The sequence below is a fragment of the Aethalodelphis obliquidens genome, unplaced genomic scaffold, assembly GCF_003676395.1.
Source record: "Aethalodelphis obliquidens isolate GAN/ISIS:26980383/991018 unplaced genomic scaffold, ASM367639v1 scaffold30, whole genome shotgun sequence".
NCBI classification, from domain to species: domain Eukaryota; kingdom Metazoa; phylum Chordata; class Mammalia; order Artiodactyla; family Delphinidae; genus Aethalodelphis; species Aethalodelphis obliquidens.
Window position 1 is genome coordinate 17,042,053 of NW_020837974.1, and position 23,860 is coordinate 17,065,912.

At 49.8% G+C, this 23,860-nt stretch overlaps 1 protein-coding gene across 6 annotated transcripts in view; it reads right to left on the reverse strand.

Annotated features, from left to right (window-relative positions):
- KATNIP (katanin interacting protein) overlaps positions 1-23,860 on the reverse strand; it is a 193,528-nt gene that overhangs the window by 50,365 nt on the left and 119,303 nt on the right. For all 6 annotated transcript variants that reach the window (XM_027126559.1, XM_027126555.1, XM_027126558.1 and 3 more), the window contains 2 exons: positions 22,271-22,486; positions 11,136-11,273 (listed from right to left, as the gene is read on the reverse strand). In XM_027126559.1, coding sequence (XP_026982360.1) covers positions 11,136-11,273; positions 22,271-22,486 — 354 coding nt within the window. The remainder of the gene's footprint in view (positions 1-11,135; positions 11,274-22,270; positions 22,487-23,860) is intronic.

Here is a 23,860-nt window from a genome sequence, read left to right on the forward strand (position 1 = left end):
TGTGTGTGTGTGTGTGTGTGTGTGTGTGTGTGTGTGTGTGTGTGTGTGTACTTGCTTCCTCGGTGCTCATATTTCCTTCCTCGTTTAACTAGAGTTATTGCTATGCCTTTTGTTGATGCTGTCTCAAACCCCTTTTGCAGTGGATTTTCAAAAGGACACTTTGAAACTCTGTGGCTGCCACGTAGTCAACGGGAGCACCTTCTCTAGTCCAAAGAAAGACATTATCCTTCTTTCCAGTTGAGGAGAACCAATCACGTTGAGACCGTAATGCATTTTAAACACAACAACATTAATATTATTTTGATCTAAGTAACTGAACTGACTCGATAAGGCCACTCTCCTCCCTGGTCCTGGGGTCAAATGACATGTCTCTTCCAATGAGCACATGAATTGCTCAGCAAAGACTGATGGCGGCCCGGCTCTATCATGACAACAACCCAAGCAGAGGCGGGGGCTCTTGTGCTCACAAAACACTTTCCCTAGAGACCAACAACTGCCCTCAGCACAGGTGAAAAAGCCTGAAGGAGATCATCTGGAGCGAAGCAGTGGCTAAGCCTACGGGCCGGATGCCAGGGAGGGTCCATTAAAGCAAACCCTTCCTCGGCGTGGGTGACAATTGGAGTCGAACCAGCTGTGTGTCGCTGGACCTCATTCATGCACAGCCCGAGGGGGCCCACACTCTAGGGGTTCTGTCACCTGCTGGGCACCCAAGCTGGCTCCACTGCACAGGGAGAACATGGGCTGCCGTCCCTTACTGCTCTCTTTGCCGGGAAGTGCTGGGTCCACAGCAGGAGGGGCCGAGTGGCCGTGGGCTGATTGGGAGGTTGTCAAGCACGGGGGACTTCGGGGAGTGAGCTGCGCTGCCCAGAGAGCTGCCATGTAGGCGGGACCTGGCTCAGGAGCTGACGACCCCTCCGGGAAGCCCCTGGCTCTCCCGATCTGCCCCATCGCACCTCCTCGGGTTGAGTTGAGGGTCCCCCTCTAGGCTCTCGCAGCCGGGCTTGTGACTGGACCCTTGCGCCTACTACCTCGTGGCCCCATGTGCTCACCTGTCTTCAGCCGGGGAACAGGCCTATTCCCATCTATCCTGAGGCCTAGCTCTGGGAACCAAACCTGCTCTTTCCACCTGAACTTGAGTGCTTTATTGAGAGGAGATCTCAATGGCCTTTCATATGTCCTTTGGGAGGAAGAGCAATGAAAACCTTCTTTGTGATGAAGCTACTTGAAGAAGATGGTGGGGACATGTGACATTTAACAAGCTACATTTAACCTATTACATGCCAGGCTGGGGGCCGACGACTCTGACCTCCTGGCGTCACAGACTCAGAGGACAAAGGACGGGGATGGGACCTGACAGACAGGGTCACTAACTGGAGGACCTACAGCTGAATCTGGGCTGGTTTGGCCCATAGAGCAGTTAAAAATTTCAGAACCAGCTGATAATATCTAAAAACTGAGAGCTTTCACACAACAATGTGCATTTTTGGCCTCTCTTGAAGATTTAGGCCATCTGGCAGGGCGGGGCCAGGGCAGAGTGATGGCTGCTCTAGGCAGGGCCCGGCTTGCCAGTGACCACAGTTACTCTCTATTGAAAGGCGGAACCAGGTGGTGGGCACCAGATTGCCTGGTAGTCATGTGACTACCAGCAAGTTCTTCTGCTTTTCTGGGCCTCAGCTTCCCCATCTGTAGGATGGAGCTGATCACCACAGTACCAGTCTCACAGGACTGTTGTACGGAATAAACGAGCTCATACGTGTAAAGTGCTTTGAATGCTGACTGGCACATAACACACACTCAGGAGACGCAAGCCGCCATCATTATCTTGTGCCCAATCTACCGCCTGGACGGAAGTAGCTGCTGAGGCTGGCTGCTCAGGGCTAGCGTGGCTGGAGACTCCCTGCTCCCCTAAGTCCTGGTGCAGCAGTTCCCTGTTCCTGGCAGAGGCTGGCAGCAGGCACAGGAGAACCCCATCCACTCCAGAGTGGAGCCTAGCATTACTCCTGCTGACTTAGGTCAAGATTCCCCTCAAGTTGGGATTGACATATACACCTGACTCTATATAAAACAGATAACCAGCAAGGCCCTTCTGTACAGCACAGGGAACTCTACTCAGTATTTCGTAATAACCTATAAGGGAAAAGAATCTGAAAAGGAATATATATATATGTGTATATATGTATACACATAACATATATATGCATACATATGTATAACTGAATCACTGTGCTGTACACCAGAAACTAACGCGATATTGTAAATCGACTATATTTCAATAAAAAATAAATTAAAAAAAAAAAAAGCTTCCCCTCGATCTGAGCTCAGGCCCCAGCAGGCAATTCTCACAATTTTATTCATAGCACATGGGGGCCTTTCAGGATCCTGGCCTGTGTGAGACACAAAAGATGAGAGCAAGTCTCCTCTCCTTAAGGAGTTCACGAAAGTATGAATAATTAGGTGTCACAGACTCAGATGCTTGCAGCACCACAGACGTGAGCGGCACAGGGACGCTGGTGAGCTGGGGAATGCACACCTGCAAGTCCAGAGGCCACAGGGGTCACTGGGCTCCAGCCGGTGGATGCCACAGAGGGAATATAGCCAGCTCATCAAAAGCCAACTTTCCAATGTTGTCAAATGTTTCACAAGCGGTGCAACATCGTGAGTGCCAAACGGAATACGCCTGCAGGATAGAGTTGGCCGGGGGCACCCGTTTGGGACACCAAAGGCTCAGGAAACTGAGGGATACCCTAGGGAAGTACATGACTTGGTGCCCGGAGGGGTGGCTGAGACCACCAGAAGGGGCCTGGGGCAGGCTAAGGGTGTACAGGAGGCTGGTGGGTGAAGCAGAACCTTGATGTTTCCAAAGGCAGGGTTTGTAATGAGACCGACTAGGTATTCCAGGTGCTGGGAAGGGCAGGAGCAAAGGCACAGAAGAGAGGAGTTTCCTAGGGACCAGAGGGAATGAAAGTTGCATAAGGATGGAAGAGCCAGAGAGCCAGTTTTGGGGTCTGAGAATGGAGAAGGTCACCAGTGCACATGCACGCAGGGCCCGGGCCAGCATGGCAAATGGGAGAGGTGGTGTGGTGTCAGGACAACTGTGCCACTGTGTCGGGGACACAAGTAGGAGTGGTGGGGACTGCGGCGCTGTGACTCAGCTCCGCCAAAGCTTCCAGGAGTGGATGTGACCTCATGTCGCCAGATCGTTTAGTTTCTCAATAAAAGTCAAAAATCCCTATTTTGCATGGAATCCCTTCCAATTTTTAAATGTTGGCAATTAATTAAAGAACTTTGAAAACACGCTGTGAGCCAGCTGCAATCTGTGAGCTGCCTTTGGTCAGTCGGGGCATAGCCTCTTCCCAGGATGCCCCGGCAGCACGAGCTGGCCGGGGACTGTGGCCTCTCCCCTGAGGCATTCTGCAGTGGCGAGGCCCTCGGCTCATCTCCCGCCACTGTCCCAGCCCCACTGAACTGTGGTTTGCCGTTATCCCCCTGGGCCCTCCTGCCTGGGTGAGAGCTCGCAGGGGCAGACAGCGTGTCTGATTCCCGGCCCCAGCAAAACGCCTGAGTGTGGGGCGATCGATAACGGCTCTGTTGATGAGATGCAGGGACTGAGCAGATGAGTGAGCGGAGCGGGGATGCGGCGGGGGCAGCGGGCAGCAGGGGAAGGGGGAGCTGGACTTGGAAGGAGGCAGGTTTGGGCAGTGGAAACGGTAGGACTTAGGGATGACTGGCAGTGAGGGGCAAAGGGGGGAGCGGAGGATTCAAAGGTGGGAGTTGGGCGCTGCTGCAGACAGTAAGAGGAAGCGGAGCCAGAACTGGGGCCGAGGGGCCTGGGGGTGGGGATACCAAGTTGGGATGTCGGTGCAAGGCCGGGCGGAAATGCCGAAGAAAAGTATCTCGTGGCTGGGAGCGAAGCTTGGTTCAGAAATTAAGCCTTGGGGAGGGTTTAGTGAATAAATTCAACAGCATGTGATTTCTGCATTCTTAGAGGAAAAGAAAAAGGACCTAGCTTGGGTATCGTTTTCTACTTTCCCTGCTGATGTTCCCTTCTTTTGGAGACAGCACCTCAATTTTCCATCGGGAATCCACCCTTCCCTCGACCTGACTTCAATGTGGATAATGTGGGCCTCACCCCAGGTTGCAGCCCAGGCCTGGCCAGTGGGGCCTCAGTCTGGGACTTTCTTGAGGAGAGTCTCTCTGCAGAGCGCTGAAGTCAAGAGCGATGTCATCAGGGACCACCACTTGGAACCTGAGGATGACGCCAACACAGAGGAAAGCAGAGATATGTGATGGAGGGAGGCAGCTTCCTGAAGGCATCGTGTGAACTCCTGGATCCCTGCCATGCCTGAAGCCAGCAAACTCACACTCTCCTGTAACACGGGCCAAAGAACACTTTTTTGTCCTTAGCTGGATTTAATTGGGTTTTCTTGTCCTTTGTTACCAAGAGAATCCTGGCTGATACACTAGCGCTGGGACTGAGAAATTTAATCAACAGATTCAGCTACTAAACCAGTCCTGGCCAAGGCAGGCAGGAGATGGGGAGCCCTACCCCCTAGGGGGTCTGGAATTTATCTCGCTGTCCTAGGCTGGCCCCTGCACGTGGGTGAGCAGTTCTCCCTGCTTAGACACCTGTCTGGTCCCAGATGCAGCCTGTCCCCTGGTCTGTACAGAACAGGATATGGGCCTCAGCTTCTACCCTGGTTCTGCATCTGTGTTCTCATCCCTTGGTGGGAGTACAGTATGGATCTGAATTCCAACCTTCTGGCTGGAGCCTGAATACCTCGTTGGGCCCCCTCTCTCAAGGCAGAATTCTCTGCTCACCTCTCCTTCCCCTGCTGGCTGGGGGTCTGCTTCAAACCTGAGTCTCCTGGGACTCTCAAGATGACCACACCCGTATCTTCCCGAGCGTGGACCCTGCACATAGATTTAAGATCCTGCAGCCCACCTACAAGAGAACACCCTCTGGTGACAGGCAATGGCCTAGACCAAGCCTGAGGTCAACACCTAAGGAAGGCTCTTGGGCGCCTGGGTTAGTGCCTTTCCCGCCAGCTGCCCTGTTAAGATGCCATCATGATCTCCAGGCCCAAGGGTGCACAGACCCCACCATACGGCAGAGCCATCGGGCTACACTGACTCAGCTGCCCAAATGAAGGTCACATCTTTGACTTCAAAGCCATTGCCATGTTTGGCCTCAGTTTGTATCAACTATTAAAAAAAATAATTTTGGGGCAATCAAGGATGTTTGAATATGGACTGGGTATTACAGCATAATAATTAATTATTGTCAGGTATGATAGTGGCATTGGGATTATATAAAAACAAACTCCTTATCTGTTAGAGATGCATACAAAAAATTTATGAGTGAAATGTTATGATAGCTACAATTTATTTTTAAATGTTAGGGGAAGAGATGGAACAAAAATGGCAGAATGTAGATAATTAATGAAGCTGGTGACAGGTACACAGGTCGTTATTGAACTAATCTCTTCACTTGCATTCATTTGAAAGTCCACTCCCGCCCGCCACCCTGCCTAAAAAAGAGGCCTTTCTGAAAATACAGATACTGCCCTGGGATGAATTGAATCTACCCGTGGTGCACTCCAGAGGCACTGTGACCCTCATCCAAGCCACCAAGCTAGACTATGCTAAGAGCCTCCTCTTGGGGCTCCCTCTTCCCTCTGATCCCTTCTCCAAACAGCAGCCTGAGTGATCTTTTAAATTCCTCAATCAGATTGTATCACCCTTTGCCCAAAACCCTCCAATAATGATACTAAGAGCTGACCTTTGTATAGTGCTCACAAAGGCCAGGAATCATTCTGAGCACTTCATACGTATTAACCGAACAAGAATCACCCCATTTTCCAGATGAGGAAACTGAGGCATAGAGTAACATGCCCAAGGTCACATGGCTAGGAAGAGGAGAAGCCAGGGTTTGCCTCAGCTGGGCTGGCTCTGACCATCCCCCTGTTCTGCCTCCAAACCAGCAAGGCCCACACGACCCGGTTCCCACCTACCCCTGGGACCTCCCCTTACCCTCTCCTCTGTTCACCAGCTCAGTCTCCACCTAAACTGGTTGTTCCTGCCTTTGCTCTTGCTGTGCCCCCTGCTGGGAATTCTCTTCCCACTGATGCTAGCTGCTCCTTCTTCACATCCAGGTTGGGGAAGGCCTTTGATCACCTGTCCGGAGCAGCCCTGCCTCTTTCTCCTCCTGCCTCTCTCCCGTTGCCTGATTCTATCGTCTTCAGAACACTTAGCATTACCTGAAATGACACTATTCACTTGTGCCCTTTTTTTTTTTTGTCCCTTCCTCATGAGAAGGGATGGGGCTGTGTGAACAGGACCTTGTCTATTCATTCAACACGGCTCCCTGAGCACCAAGACCCTTATGGTCCGATATGTCGTCACCAGCCACATGTGGACAATTACATTAATATTAAAATGAAATAAATTGTAAAACGCAGTCTCTCAGTTACAGGAGCCACAATTCAAGTTCTCAGTGGCCGCCTGGGGCTAGTGGCTTCTGCCCTAGACAGGGCAGATAGAGCATGTTAATATCATCAGAAGTTCTATCGGGCAGTCCTGGCCTGGATCACCATGGCAAGTCACAGAAATACACCACTGGAGTCTGGGATTGACATGTACACACTGTTATTTTTAAAATGGATAACCAACAGGGACCTGCTGTAGAGCACAGGGAACTCTGCTCAATATTACATAACAACCTAAATGGGAAAAGAATTTGAAAAAGAATAGTTATACGTATATGTATAACTGAATTGCTTTGCTCTATACCTGAAACTATCACAACGTTGTTAATCAACTATACTCCAATATAAAATAAAAAGTTAAAAAAAAGAAAAGAAAAGAAATACACCATTGGGGAAATCTAACATTAATTAATTAATTAATTCAAAAACGACTTAGTGAGCACCATTTCCATGCATAAAATATATCACTGGTTCCTGCCTCACTTGCTGTTGTGACCAGGCTGGAGGTGGCATCTGCATGGTGAGGCTGCAGGTGAAAATGGTGATGGAATGGTGCCACGTAGATGATGAATGTGCTTATTATAAACGAAAACAGATGGACCGTGGCGAGCAGCTGAAAGCCCACTTTTTGGATGGGTTATTACATCCTAAAGGAGGGAGACCATTGATTCCTTTCTCCTAGCAGATGTCGCTCTGCAGGGGAAGCCATGTCGAGAAAAACCGCAGGGAAACCCACAGCCCCCACGTTCCCTTCCCACCTCGGTCCCTGACTCCTCACTAGCTGGGCCAGTCATTTAATCTGGGGAAACATCACAAAATGTGACAAACATATTATCGCGTCCTCCTCCTGAGCCCGAGACAGGCATCGCGGATCCATCACACACCCTTTCCTGGATGAACCAGAAGGAAAGTTCTAAATCCTTCCCAAGACAGCCCTCCAGGCAGCCATTTCCAAGCAGAGTTGACAAAACAGACGCAGCTCTCTGTCCCGCAGGAGCTTTTTATCCTGAGCCCCAGCTTCTTTATCTACCACGTGGGGCCCGACCACATCCACCTTGTAGGATGGTTGGGAGGTTAATTGAGATGATTCATTTGTTCAGTTCTTTGTTCAGGCATCAAATGTTTATGGAGCGCTCAGTGGGGGCTTCACGCCTGCCTGATGCATGCAGCATTGGGTAAACAGCAGCTGTGATGAGTACCCACATCTGCGGGCCACCCTGTGTGCCTGCGTGGACAGATGCTAGCCTCCGTGTCCTTACCCTGCCCGGAAGTCCTCTCCTCCGGGCCGGTTTACGCTTACCACATCACCTAACGAGGGGGAAGGAACCCATCCAAGTTAGCCCGAGGATTAAACGGGCAGCAGATTTTCCAATAAGAGACTCCTTTTCTTCTAGCACCTTCTTTTCTTATGCTCTAAATAAGCCTTGGTTGGATCAGCGCCTCACACTGAACTTTGCTTCCTTGAATTCCCAGACACAAAACACTGTCTTAACAAGCCGTGTCTGCTGGGCTGAGCTGTATTTCCTATAAACTCTCATTTTATCTCCTCTAAAACACACGGTAACAGCATTCTCTGGAGAATATTAAATGAAACCAACCTGCAGCTGCATTTGTTTGCGCTTTCTGTCCCCGGAAAATTCTGTCAACAGATAGGTGTGCGTTACATAAGTGGTGGCCCTGCCGGGGACTGCGGTCCTCCACACACTCCTCTGTGTAGAAACACCTCAAGTCTCTAATCCCCGCAGCCGGCTGCTCCCCGAAGCGCCCACAACAGCAACGACGCCCTGGTGTCCTGCTCCTTTTCTGTTCTCAGCACACAGGGAAGGCCGAGTGCAGGTTAAAGAAGAAAGGCAGGCCTCAGCCAAAAGGGACGAAGCTTATCTTCTTTGTAATATAGCACATAAAATCTGCTTCTCTTGGACTGAGTGATATAGTTGATGAGCTACAGGGCACGGGCTTGGGCAGCCAGCGCCGTTTCATTAACCAGTCCAGAATATACTGGTGACCGCCTGCCAGGAAGTGCCGGGTGAACTGGAGAAGGAGAGGACCCAGCCCTAGATGCTGGGAACGCGCCGCAGCTACATGGGGCCGGGGCTGCATCTGGGGCCTAGAGGACAGCCCTGCGCTCACCCCGGGCAGGGGAGGCTGACACGCCCACAGGAACTTTCTCATTTGTTCCAATAGTTTGGACTTTTTCTCAAATTTAAACTTTAGGCATTTGTTTGAAAAAAAAAATCAAAACAGAGAAATCAGAGAAAGCTTTTTGTTACTTCTCTGGGGCAGCATAGTGTGTGAACAGAGCCAGCTGGGACCGCGTCTGCCATGTTAGCCTCCAGATCCCCAGAGCCTAGCAGATGGTTATTCGGGAGCTGGAGGGACGGCTGGGTGAGTGGGTGAGCGAAGAACCAGCCAGAAGAGGTACAGGAGGGAAGGACGGCAAGGTGGGAGGGGGCACGGAGTCTCCTGATTGAGCCCCAGCTGGCCTCTAACCTGCGCTATGACCTTGGGCAAGCATCCTAACCCCTCCTACTCTCAGTCTCTCATCTGGATCTCAAGAAGGATGAGACAATTGCTTATGGGCTCTTGGGGGAATGAACTCATTCATTCATTCGACAACCATGTATTTCTACTTGGAACAGAGCAGTGGTGGAGATGACTCAGGCCCTGCTCCCAAGAGGCCCAGAGTGTGATGGGGGGACAAGTGCCCATCCTGGTACAGGGGCGATAGAACCAGTTCATGAGGTCCAGAAGTGCACAAGGGTCAGGGGGTCAGGCGAGCATCCTGGAGAAAGGGACGTCTGGGTTTCCCAGGAATACAAGGCAGAGGCGAGCATTTCGAGTTGAGCGAGATGGGAGGGGCCAGGGACTAAAGGTGCGCCTACCAGGGAGGGCGGTGGAGAGCCACGAGCAGCTGGCACTCTGGAGGGTGGCCTGGTCAAGGGGCGGGTGCCAAGAGAGAGGCAGGCTTGACGCACAGGGATTAGGGGCCCTCTGTCCTGCATTCTCTGGATCAAGGGGAGCCTTTGAGGGCTTGAAACAGTAGAGTCGTGATCAGACCTCGCAGTGGCTACTGGAGACAGACCGGAGGCTTGGGCCCGGGGTCAGGGAGAGCGATTAGGAGGCTGTACTCTTCCACACCTCCACGCCTTCGCCCGCGAAGCTCCCTCCACCTGGAGAGTCTTTCCCTTTTCTGTCTGGCTCAGGGCTTCTCTTTCCACTAGAGCTCAGGTACGCGCTCTTTAAAGCACCTTCCCTGACCTCTCCCAGCCTGAGGCGGGCTCCCTCCTCCAGGCTCCAGCAACCGCAGACTGGGAACGGCTAGCTCCAGCCCAAAGATGAGTTTGGTTTGAACTGTATGGTGGCTTCAAAAGAAGTGAAATTAGCTTCTGACGTTTGCAAACAGCTCATCGCAAAATCCAGATTCCCAGCTCTCTGGGAACGTTCAGAAGGTCTAGCAGCGCTGGCTGGCATTGCTTCACATCAGTCATTAGTTAAAGCTGAAAAGTGCCCTGCCCTTTACCTGGGCCATGCGCTTGCCAGTCTGCCACGCTCCCCACCAGGCCCTAGCGTCTCTCTAACAACATTGAGGCCGAGGATTGGTTGCCATTTATCATCTCGCTTGTACTACTGCTTCCCTTATAGCAGATTAGAAAGGAAAGTAGAACAAGTTTTGCTCCCTTTTCTATCATAACAGGGGAAACCGAGAGAGGCTGCGGGAGTCCTGCCCCTCCTTGCTCACTGCGTTCCCTGCTGAGTCCCTGGGGCTTCTGTTTGAAACCCGTGGCTCTCTGGGTTCAGCTTTATCAAGGCCTTCATCACACTGCCTCACACGTCCACATGTACTTGTCTGCCAGCTTTTAGATAAGGAGTACCTCCAAGGCATGGACTGTGTCTTTACATCCGTGCGCTCAGAATCGATCATGAAGCCTGATGGTACCTAGGATGTGCTCACTAATCAAGGTTGAATGGAGGAATAAATGCACATGAACATGTGAAAAACAGCCCGGAGAAGAAAGCAAGGATGAGGGCCTGGGTAGTGGTATGAGGGTGGGAAGGAGGGGAGGGGTTCTGAAACCAGAGGGGCTGAAGAGCACAGAGGTTAAGGGCCTGGCTGTTTAGAGTGGGGTGCACACACCAGGATCACTGGTACATGTGAGAGCTGGTTAGACGTGCAGAATCTCGGGCCCTGCCCTAGACCCGCTGGATTAGAACCCACTTTTTACCAAGATCCCGGGCAAGTTGTTGCGGATACGGTTGGAGAAGCGCTGGCTAAGCCAATGGGCCTGGAGTCTGACTGCAGGGATTCAAATTCTCACTCTGACGCTCACTGGCTGTGTGCCTTGGGCCACGTTACGTAACCTCTCTGTGTGTCTGTTTCCTTATCTGTTAAAACTGCGCCTCGGTTCATATTTCTTCAGTTCCCCCGAAAGGTGACCTGATTCTACTTCCCAAACCTTCAGCGGAGGCTCTGCTCCTGGGGGCTCTGACAACGCGAAGTGAAATCCCCCAGCAGGCGCTTGCTACACCCAGGAGGAAGGGCAACGGGGCCTCGTGGTGCCCAGTTTGCAACTTCGGGAATCAGGCTACGGGAAAGCACCAAGTGCTTCCATCAGGCAAATGCCCAGCCAGGAACCGGAGCCTGTTACTTACGCCGTCAGCTGTGCAGTAATTCCAAACCTTGATCTTGGTTAGACCAAAGTCACGCAGCTGTCTCGTGTTGCGGATAACAAAAAAGAGCTGGAGCGGCGGGTGGAAGGGGCACATCCACAAGGAAGGGTCTTTCTTGCCCTGAAACGCCAGCAAGAGAAGGAAGTTGTTATTGTTAGCACAATTCTGCCTTACCCCAAAGTAAGCGGGCAGTGACTATGGAAACCAGGGGAGGATGAGGGTGGGAAGCCACCCACCTTCTCTACTTCATCCTGGGTGGGGTCTTAGATCTCACCCCATCTGGACCGCATTTTGGAGCAGGCTACTGACCCTCGTTCCCGGCACAAAGCTGTCACGTGGGCCCCTCTGCCCCTGCCACCCAGACCAAATTTAAAATGCAGCGGGCTTTATTTTAATCAACCTAATCGGCTTTGTTGGGGAGAGAGACTGGAGGAGAAGGACGGGAAAAGAGCCATGACTTGAGCTGTTTGATTAACCTGGCAAACAGAGCCTTTGATTTTCTTTTGTAAAACCCTGTAGAATTAAAAAAATTTTTAAAATAGAAAAGAAAGACACTGGCTCAGGCGTTTGTTGGGACGGGGCCATGGCACTGAGCCTCAGGATTTATTCTGTTCCCTTTCAGGGTTTCCAAGCCTTGGGACCCCTGTGTGCAGTTTCCGCCTGCCAGCGAGGCTGCCAAGGCCATTCTCAAGGCCAAAGAGGCAGCGGAGAAGGGGAGCCTTGCTGTCATTTTCATTTGCACCAACGAAATTTCGTAGCATGAGTGCTTGGGATGCAGATGGGAAAAAGTGAAATCGGGGGACTTTTCTCAGCCCTGGTCACCTCCTCTCTTGTCTCTTTGGGTACCTCTTCTGCTCTCTGTCTGGACAAAACGCACAGCTGTTCCCAAATATGTCCATGCTGGCTCGGCCTCTGTGCCTTTGCACAGCCTGGGCCTCTGAGTGCAGTACTCTCCTGCCCTTCTCCCCCTGGGAACTTCAGCTCAGATGTGCTGTCTCCCCCACTGTCACCCCTTCCCTTGTCACAATCACTCCCTTCTCCAGGTGCCCACGGCTCCTTGCAACACCTGAGGTTATAATTACCCAGTGTCCCACAAGTACCTGTCTTCATGTCTATGTCACCCCCCCCACCAACACACGCACGTGCGCGCACACACACATACACGCACACTCAGCTGCGAGCTCTTCTAATTCATTCCAGAACCCTTAGCGTTCAGCACAGTTCCTTGGCACGTGGTCAATGACAAAAAAATCTTTAAATTGAATTTTTTGAACAATCGTTGAATGAAGAAATGAACAGATAAGTGAAATGTACCTCCTAATATCTGTCCTCTCCCTGAAACTTTAGAGACTAAACTGTTCTGGCCGGCAGAGCTATTTTGTCTAGCTCATGAAAGTGTTTTGTTTTTTTTTTAAAGGCAAATTCGTTGCCAAGACTTTAAGGTGGAAGATATCCCCTCCCCCTCAGAGCTAGATGTCTGGCTTGTCTACAGACTTAGGAGACGCGGCAACACGGGGTCCCTGACAGCCGTTGGCTGGAGCTGAGTGCACTGCTCTGGCGGCCAGGGCAGGTGCCCTCCGGTGCCCCAGTCCTCACCATTCCCTACTGTTCTACACCCACCTCGCCTCCCTGGTTATGCTTCTGCCCGGCCCCTGCAGGCATTAGTTTAGGGTCCCTGCTTAGGGGCTGAACAGTCAAAGTCCCATCTGCCAATAAGCAGCCTGTATCTCTGACGCTGGCTGAAGTTGCTCCTTTTATCTAAAAGGAGCATCGCCCCATATTTGCGAGTGTCTCCATGGGCTCCCATCCCCAGGACCGTGCCTGCCTCTGGGGTCTGCTGGCCCCCAGGAGACGTGAGGCTCAGGCTCCAGCTGCGCGGAGGACAGAGGTGGCTTGTCCCAGTGACAATGGTGCCTTTCAGGAGGGAGGAGGCTGCTTTGTTAAGGGGGAGAGATGAGTTCAAGGGGTTCTGACTTATTCTGGCAAGTTTCTGAAGCTCTGCGAGAACTTTTAGTGCTCTGGGCAGCTGCGAGGGGTCAAAGATAGCACATCTCAAATCCAGCAGGGGAGTCTCATTCCTTCTCTTCACTGGAGCCTAAAATGGGTCGCTGAGGCTGCTTGACAAAGGCAGAGACTGAAGGCTGACCCTTAGACACAAGCGAGGGGACTGTAATTGATTTCCCATCACATTTCCGTCTGCGGGAGGGATAATGGGAGGGCTAGGTGGGAGTCGTGGTGTTCAAAGTCGGAGAACATTAACCTGTGGGTAAATCTGGGCCTCATTAGCAACTGGGCCTTCTGATGTTTCCTTTCCACAGACAGAGTCCCCGAGAGGAAGGCTGCTAGGAAGCTGCTGAGGGCTGACCCAAGGCACGCTGGGCAAACCTCCAGGTGCCAGGCCAGCAGGAGAGCGTCTGCTGCACCTGCCCATCGCAGGTGGTAATCAAGATGGCAGACCAAGAATCAGGGCACCTGGGCACCGCCGTTATCTCACTGGGTTCTCTCCAAGCCCTGGAAGGTGAGTACTGCAGTAACACCCGTGTCACCGAAGGAAGACCAGAGTCCAGAAAAGGTGTGGTTTGCCCAAGTGATGGAGTGAGGATTTAAACCTAGGTTTTTAATTCATTCATTCATTCTGTGTTGGTTTGGATTGCCCCAGGAGAAGACCCTGAGGCAAGGCAAGTGTAAGGAGTTGATTTAGACAGTGAAGGAAACACCAGCTGGAGGGTGGGGAAATGAGAGGGGGAGAGGCATTCCATAAAGAGTGTGTTACCAGGCTAGGCACACCTGTGAGCTCCACGCCACCAGGGAACCTGGGAGCTAGTGTGGAACACACCTCAGGGTGACTCCACTTCCGGGACAAGGGAGCTGGGGTATCCACACCCCAGTTCCCATCAGTGTAGGTTCAGGGCTGCTCCTGGGGGCTCAGTTCCCCACCAGTTTGGGCCTGCTACAGGGGAGGCAAAGCGGGCCCTGGAGGCCAGAAAACAGATCCTCCATCGGAGAAATGTGTGTGCTGGCAGTGGGAAGAGCAGCCAGCAGGGACCAAGGTGGGAAGGGCCTGCGGGAGGCGCCAATGGCATCTGCTACCCACCTGCTCAACAAATACCGAGTGCGGGGGGCGCCTGGCCCAGCAGATCCCAGCTCTGTGCCAGGAGGGGAGGCAAACAAGTAACACAGCCAAGAGAAAAAAAAAATCAAGTGGGGCTGGGGGTGGGGGAATAAATTCAATGAAGAAAATATGAGAGAATTATTAATGGCCAATGGAAGGACTAGTTTAGAATAGATGGTCAGAGAAGAAGGCCTCTCTCAGGAGGTAACTTTCTAACTCCTAACATAGGTGCTTTCTCCAGCTTTAAGCTAACACAGATCCACACACCCCCAGGGAGACGCTGGACTGCCCTCAGAAGTAGCCCCGATTTAATAAGTTATCGCCTTAAAAAGGAACAAACTCCTGATACAAAAATTTGGTTAGATGTCAAGGGCATTATACTGAGTGGGAAAAAGTCAGTCTCAGAAAGGTTACATATAGTATGATTCCACGTATATAGCATTCTTGAAAGGACAAAAAGTATAGAGAATAGGTTGGTGGCTGTCTGGGTTAGGGACAGGTGTGGGGAGGGGTGGCTATAAAGGGTCGCATGAGGGAATTCCTTTGAGGTGATGGAGCTGTTCTGCATCTTGATGTGGTGGTGGTTCCACAAATCTACACGTGACAAAACTGAAAAGAACTGGACTTCCCTGGTGGCGCAGTGGTTGAGAGTCCGCCTGCCGATGCAGGGGACACGGGTTCGTGCCCCGGTCCGGGAGGATCCCACATGCCGCGGAGCGGCTGGGCCCGTGAGCCATGGCCACTGAGCCTGCGCGTCCAGAACCTGTGCTCCGCAACGGGAGAGGCCACAACAGTGACAGCCCCGCGTACCGCAAAAAAAAGCCCAAAACAAAACAAAAACTGAAAAGAACTTACATACACACACACACACACACACACACACACACACACACACACACACACACGTGTATGAAGGTCTGCACATTATACCAATGTCACTTTCCTAGTTTTGATAATGTACTATGGTCACGTAGGATGTTACCATTGGGGGAAGCTGGGCAAAGGCACATGGGACCTCTCTATACTTTTTTAAAAACTGAGATATAATTCACATACATAAAATCACCACTTTAAAGTGTACGAGTCAGTGGTGTTTTTAGTATAGTCACAAGGTGATGCAACCATCACCACTATCTTTTCCTAGCATATTTTTATCACCCCCAAAAGAAGCCCTTTAGCAGTCACTCCCCATTCCCCCAGTCCCTGGCAACCTCTAGTCTACTTTCTGTCTTATGGATTCACTCATTCTGGACATTTCATATAAATGCTGTCATACAATATATGATCCCTATGTCTGACGACCGTCATTCAGCATAATGCTTTCAAGTTTATCCATGTTGTAGCATGTATCAGTACTTAACTCCTTTTTTTTTTTTTTTTTTTTTTTTTGCGGTACGCGGGCCTCTCACTGCTGTGCCCTCTCCCCTCGCGGAGCACAGGCTCCGGACACGCAGGCCCAGTGGCCATGGCTCACAGGCCCAGCCACTCGGCGACATGGGGGATCCTCCCGGACCGGGGCACGAACCCGTGTCCCCTGCATCGGCAGGCGGACTCTCAACCACTGCACCACCAGGGAAGCCCTACATTTAACTTTTTAAGGAACTGCCAGACTATTTTGCACAATGGCCATATCATTTTATTTTTACATTCCCACGAGCAAGGTATAATGATTCCAATTTTTCCATATGCTGTTCACCAATACTTGTTATTTCTGTTTTCTTTTTTTAAAGAAACTATAACATCCTAACGGGTATGAAGTATATGTCCTTATGGTTTTGATTAGCATTTCCCTAATGGCTAATGATGCTGAGCATCTTTTCATGTGCTTGTTGGCCATTTGTAGATCATCTCTGGAGAAATGTCTATTCAGAGTATCTTGGCCATATTTTCACTGGGTTGTTTGTCTTTTTGTTGTTGAGTCTGAGTCCTTTTCTTCATATATTCTGCATACAAGACCCTTATCACATACACGATTTGCAAATATTTTCTCCTTTTTTGTAGGTTATCTTTTTACTTTCTTGATAATGTTCTTTGAAGCAAAAATGTTTAAAAATTTTCGTTTGTTTAAAAATTTTGATGAGGTCTGATTTACCTATATTTTTCTTTTCTTGTTTATGCTTTGGAGGTCATATCTAAAACTCCATTGAAAAATTCCAGGCTATGAAGATTTACACCTATGTTTTCTTCTAAGAGTTTTATAGCCTTAACACTGTAAACGTCTCAAGGTATTTGACCCATTGAGTTAGTTTTGGTAAATGGTGTGTAGAAGTCCAATTTCATTCTTTTGCATGTGGAAATCCAGTTGCTCCAATACCATCTGTTGAAAAGAAACTATTCTTTCCTCATCAAATGGTATTGGCATCCTTGTTAAAAATCAGTTGACTATAAATGCATGAATCTATTTCTGGACTCTCAATTCCATTCCCTTGATCTATATGTCTATCCTTAGGCCAGAACCACACAGTCGTAATTACTGTGGCTTGGTAGTAAGTTTTGAAACTGGACTCACTCAAAGTGTGAGTCCTCCAACTTTGTCCTTTTCCAACATTGTTTTGGCTCTTCTGGGTTCTTTGAGCTTCCATTATACACTTTAGAACCAGCTTGTCAATTCCCACAAAAAAGGCAGTAGGATTACATTGAATCTGTAGATAATTTGGGAGCACTGCCATATCAGTGGTAGTAAGTCTTCCAATCCATGAACACATATATTTTTTCAGCTTTCATCATTTAGGTCTTCTTTAATTTCTGTCAACAATATTTTGTACTTTTCAGTGTGCAAGTCTTTCACTTATTTGGTGAAGTCTATTCTTAAGTATTTTATTCTTATATAGCATCAAACTATTATAAATGGAAATTTTCTTAATTTCCTTTTCGGATGGTTCATTGCTAGTGTATAGGAATACTACTGATTTCTGTATATTGATCTTTTATTCTCTAAGCTTGCTGAACTCCATGTTAGCTTTACCAGTAACTTCTGTGAATTCTTTAAGATTTTCTGTATATAAGATCGTTTCACCTGCAAATACAGTTTATTTCTTCTTTTCCAACCTCTTATTTCATTTTCTAGCTTAACTTCCTTGGGTAGAATCTCCAGTACAATGCTGAATGGGAGTGATGAAAGCAGGCGTCCTTGTCCCATTCCTCTTAGAGGGAAAGCTTTCAGTCTTCCACCATTCAGTATGATGTTAGCTGTGGGTTTTCATAGATGCCCTTTATCAGACTGAGGATGTTTCCTTCTATTTTGGTTTGTTGATGTATTATCATGAAAGAATGTTGAATTTTATCAAATGCCTTTTCTGTGTCTATTAAGACATCATGTGGTTATTTCCTCCTTTATTCTATTAATATGTTGTATTCTGTTGATTAATTTCCACATGTTGAACAACTTTGCATTCCTGGAATAAACTCCACTAGGTCTTGATATATAAATCTTTCTATAAACTGCTAGATTTGATTTGTTAATGTTTTGTTGAGGATTTTTACATCTGTATTCATAAGGGATACTGGTCTGTAGTTTTCTTGTGATGGCTTTTTCTGGTTTTGGTATCAGGGTAATACTGGCCTCAGAGAATGAGTTGGGAAGTGTTCTCTCTTCTTCTGTATTTTAGAACAGTTTGTGAAGCCTTGGTGCTAATTCTTTAAATATTTGGTAAGATTCACCAGTGAAGCCATCTGGTCCCAGGCTTTTCTTTGTGGGAAGTTTTTTATTGATTACTAATTCAATCTCTTTTCTTGCTATACGTCTATTCAGATTTTCTATTTCTTCTTGATTCAGTTTTGGTAATTTGTGTCTTTCTAGGAATTTGTCCATTTCATCTAGGATATCTAATTTGTTGGCATAAAATTGTTCACAATATTCCCTTGTAATCCTTTTTATTTCTATTAGTTTGGTAGTGATGTGGCCCCTTTTACATTCCTGATTTTAGTAATTTGATTATTTCCCCCTTTTTTTTTCTTGCTCAGTCTAGCTAAAGGTTGTTCATTTTGTTGATTCTTCCAAAAAACAACTTTTGGCTTTGTTGATTTTTCTCTATTGTTCTTCTCTTTTCTGCACGTTTTTTTTTTTTTTTTTTCCCGGTACACAGGCCTCTCACTGTTGTGGCCTCTCCCGTTGAGGAGCACAGGCTCCGGATGCGCAGGCTCAGTGGCCAGGGCTCACGGGCCCAGCCACTCCGCGGCATGTGGGGTCCTCCCGGACCGGGGCACGAACCCGTGTCCCCTGCATCGGCAGGCGGACTCTCAACCACTGCGCCACCAGGGAAGCCCTGCACTGTTTTTTTAAAAACAATTTCCTGTGAGTCTATAATCATTTATTTTTAAAAGTTCAAAAATGTATTGCTCTACGTGCTAGGGATACAGTGTGAATAGGACGGACAAGAACGTACAGGTTGGTGGGAGGAGACAGATCAGAAACAAGTGAACAAAATCACTTTTGATGGTGGGAAGTGGTCTGAAAAAAATGAACAAAGCTGATGTGATAGAGACTGGCATAGGGAGGGAACAGGACTCCTCCAGCTTGTAGAGTCCGGGAAGGTCTTGCTGAGAAAGTGACACCTGGGCTGAAATCTGAGTGATGAGAAAGGAAGGAGCCACATGAACATCTGGAGGAGGGATGCTCTGGGCAGAGGGGGCGGCAAGTGCCGAACCCACAGGTGAGAACGAGCTTGGCAGGTCAAGGGAGCAGAAGGGAGCCCTGGTATGTGAGGCAGGCAGAGAGGGAGCTGGAGGTCGGTTCACAGACAGCCTCCGGGGCCACAGAGAGGCATCCAATTTTCCCCAGAAAGTCACGGCAGGGGTTTTAAGCAGGGGAGGGCTGCAAGCTGACATTTGTTAAAGATCCCTTTGGATACAGAGTGGAAAATGGAGTGGATGGGGGCAAGAATGGAAGAAAGGAGTGAGAGAGGAGACCACTTAATAGTTCCAGTGAGAGGGGGCAGCTGATCAGACTTGGGAAGAACCAGTGGAAATGGAGAGCAGGGGCCAGATCCAGGCTCCGTGTTGGAGGCGGAATCAATAGGACTTCCTGATGTGTTGGAAGGGGAGGGGGCGTGGGGCAACCGAGGAAGGCTCTTAAGTGGTGGGCTTTGCAGCTGGGCGGATGGGGATGCCATTTACTGAGCAGGAGGAGGAAGAGATGAGGGCGTGGGCCGGGGAATCGACGCTCAGGTTTCAGGTCTCTGAAGTCTGAGGTGTTGAGCGGAAGCTGACGTTCAAGTCAGGAACTCGGAAGCAGGCAGGGCTGGGCATATAAATTTGGAGCCAACCTGAAGCCATGGGCCTGGGGGTGGCGATGAGAGAGATGGGGTAGGCAAGGCAGGAAGGAGGGTTTGCACTGAGCACGGGGCACTCATACAGCCCCCCGCAGGCGCCACATTCACCTCCACTGAAGCAACTTCTCTTTCAAACCCAGACTCTGCTTTCAGGTATCTTCTCCTCAGCTTTCAGCCGAGCCCCACCACTCCACAGCAGTGTGGCCTGGACGAGTCACTCATCCTCCCTGAGACTCGGTTTTCTCGTTTATCAGATGCGGAAAGTCATCCCGAGGTTCATGTGAGGATTCCGTGAGGGATGCCCGAGACCCCAGCGAAACTGAATGGCTCTGAGAGGCAGTGTGTTCTGGTGGCCCCAGGCGTGGTTCATAGGGCGACTATCAGAGAGACCCCAGGCCAGGGCAGCAGGGGGAATCCAGCCCACCCACAGCTGGGCCCAGAGATCTAGCAGCCCAGGGTGAGACAGCTGCCTCAGGGCCCAAAATTTAAAAAAAAACCAAAAAACGAAACCCACCCAAACCCTGGGCCAAAGTCCTCACTGCTCTCCATGGCAATGCTCATCAGCCTCTGCTAATCAGAGAAAAGGGGAGAGCAATCATCAGAATTTGTCCCCATTAAATCCAGTGATGCTTTTTATCGCCCCTGGTATGCTCTGTTCTGTACAGTAGGCTTCCAAAGTGCCACTGCTTTGCGCACAAGGGGGACGGGAGAGGTTTAGCGAGGGCTGGTCCAAGCCTCAGCAGCACGCACGGGAGCCTACAGACTTGAAGCAGGGAGCAGAGCGGGGGATGCAAGGCCAGAGCGTCCAAGTGGCCACGACCTGTTTCCCTCAAGGTCCCAGAGCCGCTAATCTTTAAGTGGGCTCAGAAACCACTCAGTCCAACCCTACAGACAGGCGGTGTTTCCTGGCTATCTCACATCTACCCTGCCTTTCTTTCAGTAACAACCACAAATTTCTTCAGGGAAAATTCCCTCCCTGCCCCACTTGGGGCATCTTAGTGGAACTGGCAGCAAGGTGCCTGGCCCTCCTAGCCAGGTTGGTCCATCAGCCTGCCTTTCCTGGACTGGGTATCTCCAGCAGAATGACAAGACGACAAACCAACTAACCAACCAATCAACCAACAAACACTGCACCCCCCCCCAAAAAAGAAGACCAAACTCTCGGTACTCATGCATCCCGGGATGCTACCCAGAACCCCAAGTTGCTCACGGGGCCTGTCCTCTTTTGGCCTGGGTGACAGTGAACACATCAGCTACTCAAAAGCCTTGCAACAAATTTCTTTTCAAAAATCTGCTAAAGAGAGGCAGACTCAGTTTCTTTTGCTGGAAAAATAAGCATCATACGAATTATCCAGGCCCTCCACTCCCATTCTACAGGGGGCAGAAAAAAGTGACTCTCAGAGAAGGCAGGTAAGATGCCCAAGGCTAGAGAGTCAAGACCAGAACCTGGGTCTCTAGAGCTGGGGATTTCAAAGCCCTCCTTTCTTGCTTCTTTTCCTTTAAATGGCAATAATATTTACTTCATAGTGGCATTACTGCTACTACAACTAGTAACGACGGAAACAGTAATAGATGATGTTTTGAAGCCCTTTCGAAGAGTGAGGATCATATTTACATGTGATCCTTCAAACATCGTATGAACGTAAGTATTATTATTCTCCCCGTTTTACAGACGAGGAAATCAAAGTAGATGTTAGGTGAGTTGCCCACGATCATGAAGCTGTAAGTGATTAAGCTTTGAACCCAGGCCTTTCTGCTTCTCCAGCCTGTACACTGTTTCGTTTATATAAGATTATACACACAACACACTTAGCATGGTGCCGGCACAAAGCAAGAACTGAACATGTGGCAATTGTCTTCATTTTCAATACCTTTAAAAAATTAATAATTTGTTCTTTGGAATAGCAAATACATGTACGTCGCAGGAAATTTAAAAGAGGCAAAAAAGCATCGAAGCGAAGTCTTCCTATTGCCCCTGTCCCTTGCTCAGCCAGTTCCGTGGCCCAGAGGCAACCTCTATTCCCCATACCTCGGGCCCCACCCAGAGGTCACGGTGACTGACGCTGAAGCACTAGCACCGTAAAGATGTCAGTGCTGGGCAGTCTGTCTAGTCTCCTGTGTCCAGCTTGCAAGCGGCAGGAAGAGAAAATGTCAGTGCTTTTCTTTTTTTAACTTTCAGATATTTAAAAGAAAGTGATGTTCCACGTTTGCTGGGTGCGTGCTCCATGCCCCAGGGAAGCAGGACCCTGAGAGGGTGCGTGGGCCCTGGGCCAGGCTGCAGGGGTGCATTTGCACCGCCCCCCTCCCCGCTCCCTGACCTTCCAGCTATGTGACCTTGGCCAAGTCAATGCCCTTGTCCAAGCCTTAGTTTCTTCATCTACAAAACATGGGTGTTGCCCTCAATGATATCCCAAGGTCCCGTGTTTGGTGGTTACTATGGGAAACTGCAATGTAGATAAAGGGGGTGAACCGGCTCCTCTTTGGCCCTTCACCCCCCATAAGAACTCTCTACAGAGCAGGGATCTGGGCAAGAGCTCAGGGCGGGGGGTGCCGCTGGAGGCCCCTCCCTGTACCTTGCCCTCCGGTTCCTCCCCACCCTGCCCAAATGAATGGCTATGGACGATTACATCATCCTTCCCCTTGCTGCACCCACACCCTTATCGTGGGCTTATTGTGGGCAGAAAAAATGCATCAAAACATGCGGCCAAGACTCACACAAGGCCGCCTCCACTTACAGCTAAGTTCCTGCTGACCAGGTGGCCCGGCTCCCCGGGCGTGTCAGAGTTCCGGACAGCCACATCGTGAGGCGACACATAAAGCTTTATGTCGTTCCGGTCGAAGAATTCCACTTCCGTGAGACCCACCCACGATGCGCTGCCCCAGTTGGACTGGATATCCATGGTCACGTAGATGGCATCCTTGATCTCTTCTGCTTTCGGTCCCGATTTGTCCTTAGCGAGGAGAAAAGTAATGCCAAAGGATGGAAACACAACAGGTGGAATCCAGCTCTACCGCTAAATGACAAGGTATTTAATCTCTCAGTGCCGGGTTTCCCCCTCTGTACAATGAGGATAAGAAGAGCACCCATTACAGATGGTTATCATGGAGATTAAATGAGCTCATGTTTCTAAGGCGTTTCAAACATAGTTACTAGAGGAATTTCCTGGCGGTCCAGTGGTTAGGCCTTGGCAATTTCACTGCCGGGGCCCAGGTTCGATCCCTGGTTGGGGAACTAAGATCCTGCAAGCCATGCAGTATGGCCAAAAAAAAGTTACTATGAACCCTGGCACTTAGTATCTTCTGTAAGAGTCTGCAAATAACAAAGAATGCTTAAAAGGCATCAGATTCTGCCTGAACACGTACTTTTCTCACCCACTACCTAGGGTTCATGTCCTATAGGCATGTCACAACTTCTGCTGAATTGGGCTGGTGTTATGGGCAAAACTGTGTCCACCACACACAAATTCAGATACTGAAGCCCAAACCCTAATAGCTCAGAAGGTGACTGTTTGGAGACAGGGCCTTTAAAGAGGTAATTAAGTTGAAATGAGGCCGTTAGGGTGGGCCTAATCCATTCTGACTGATGTCCTTACAAGAAGAGGACATTTGGACACCTAGAGAGACACCAGGGATGGGCAGGCACAACGCAAAGGCCGTGTGGGGACTCAGTGAGAAGCTGGAGAACATCCTGCCAACACCTGGATCTTGGATTCGCTTCCAGAACCGTGAGAAAAGAAGTCTCTGCTGTTTAATCCACCCAGTCTGTGATACTTGGCTGTGGTAGCCTAGCAGACGGCCTATCTAACACAGTAGATAACACAGGACCCTGGACAAGTCAGTTGACATCCCTCTGCCTGGTTGGGGACCAGGAGATGACACCATAGATCTGACAATCCTGTCCCAGAGATTAAGTGGGGTACGCACCCGGAGAAGACCCGGTCAGCAGTCCTGGCCTGCGTGCACTCTCTAAGTGGCCACTTCCGCCCATTTCTCTCCTCCCTGGATTTTAATGCCTGCCTCCTTCGCGGGTAGGTTGTCTGGTCTGAGAGGTCGTGAATGCCATCAATCAATGGCCACACCGTGGAATGGCTTCCCGAGGCCCCTTCGGGCTCCGACTGCAGTGCTGGTCGCCACAGATCAGCCGCTTAGAAAATGGTACCTTCCCCGCACGCACATGCCCTCTCTTAATTAACACCGTAATGGTTCTGTGAGCAGGAAGCTGAGCAAATGAACAGCAACTGTTCCCTACTTATTTTTTTAATTAATAGCCAGTGAGACGTGCTAGTGCTCTCAGCGTGTGTTTGGATGAGCCTTGATTGTCAGGT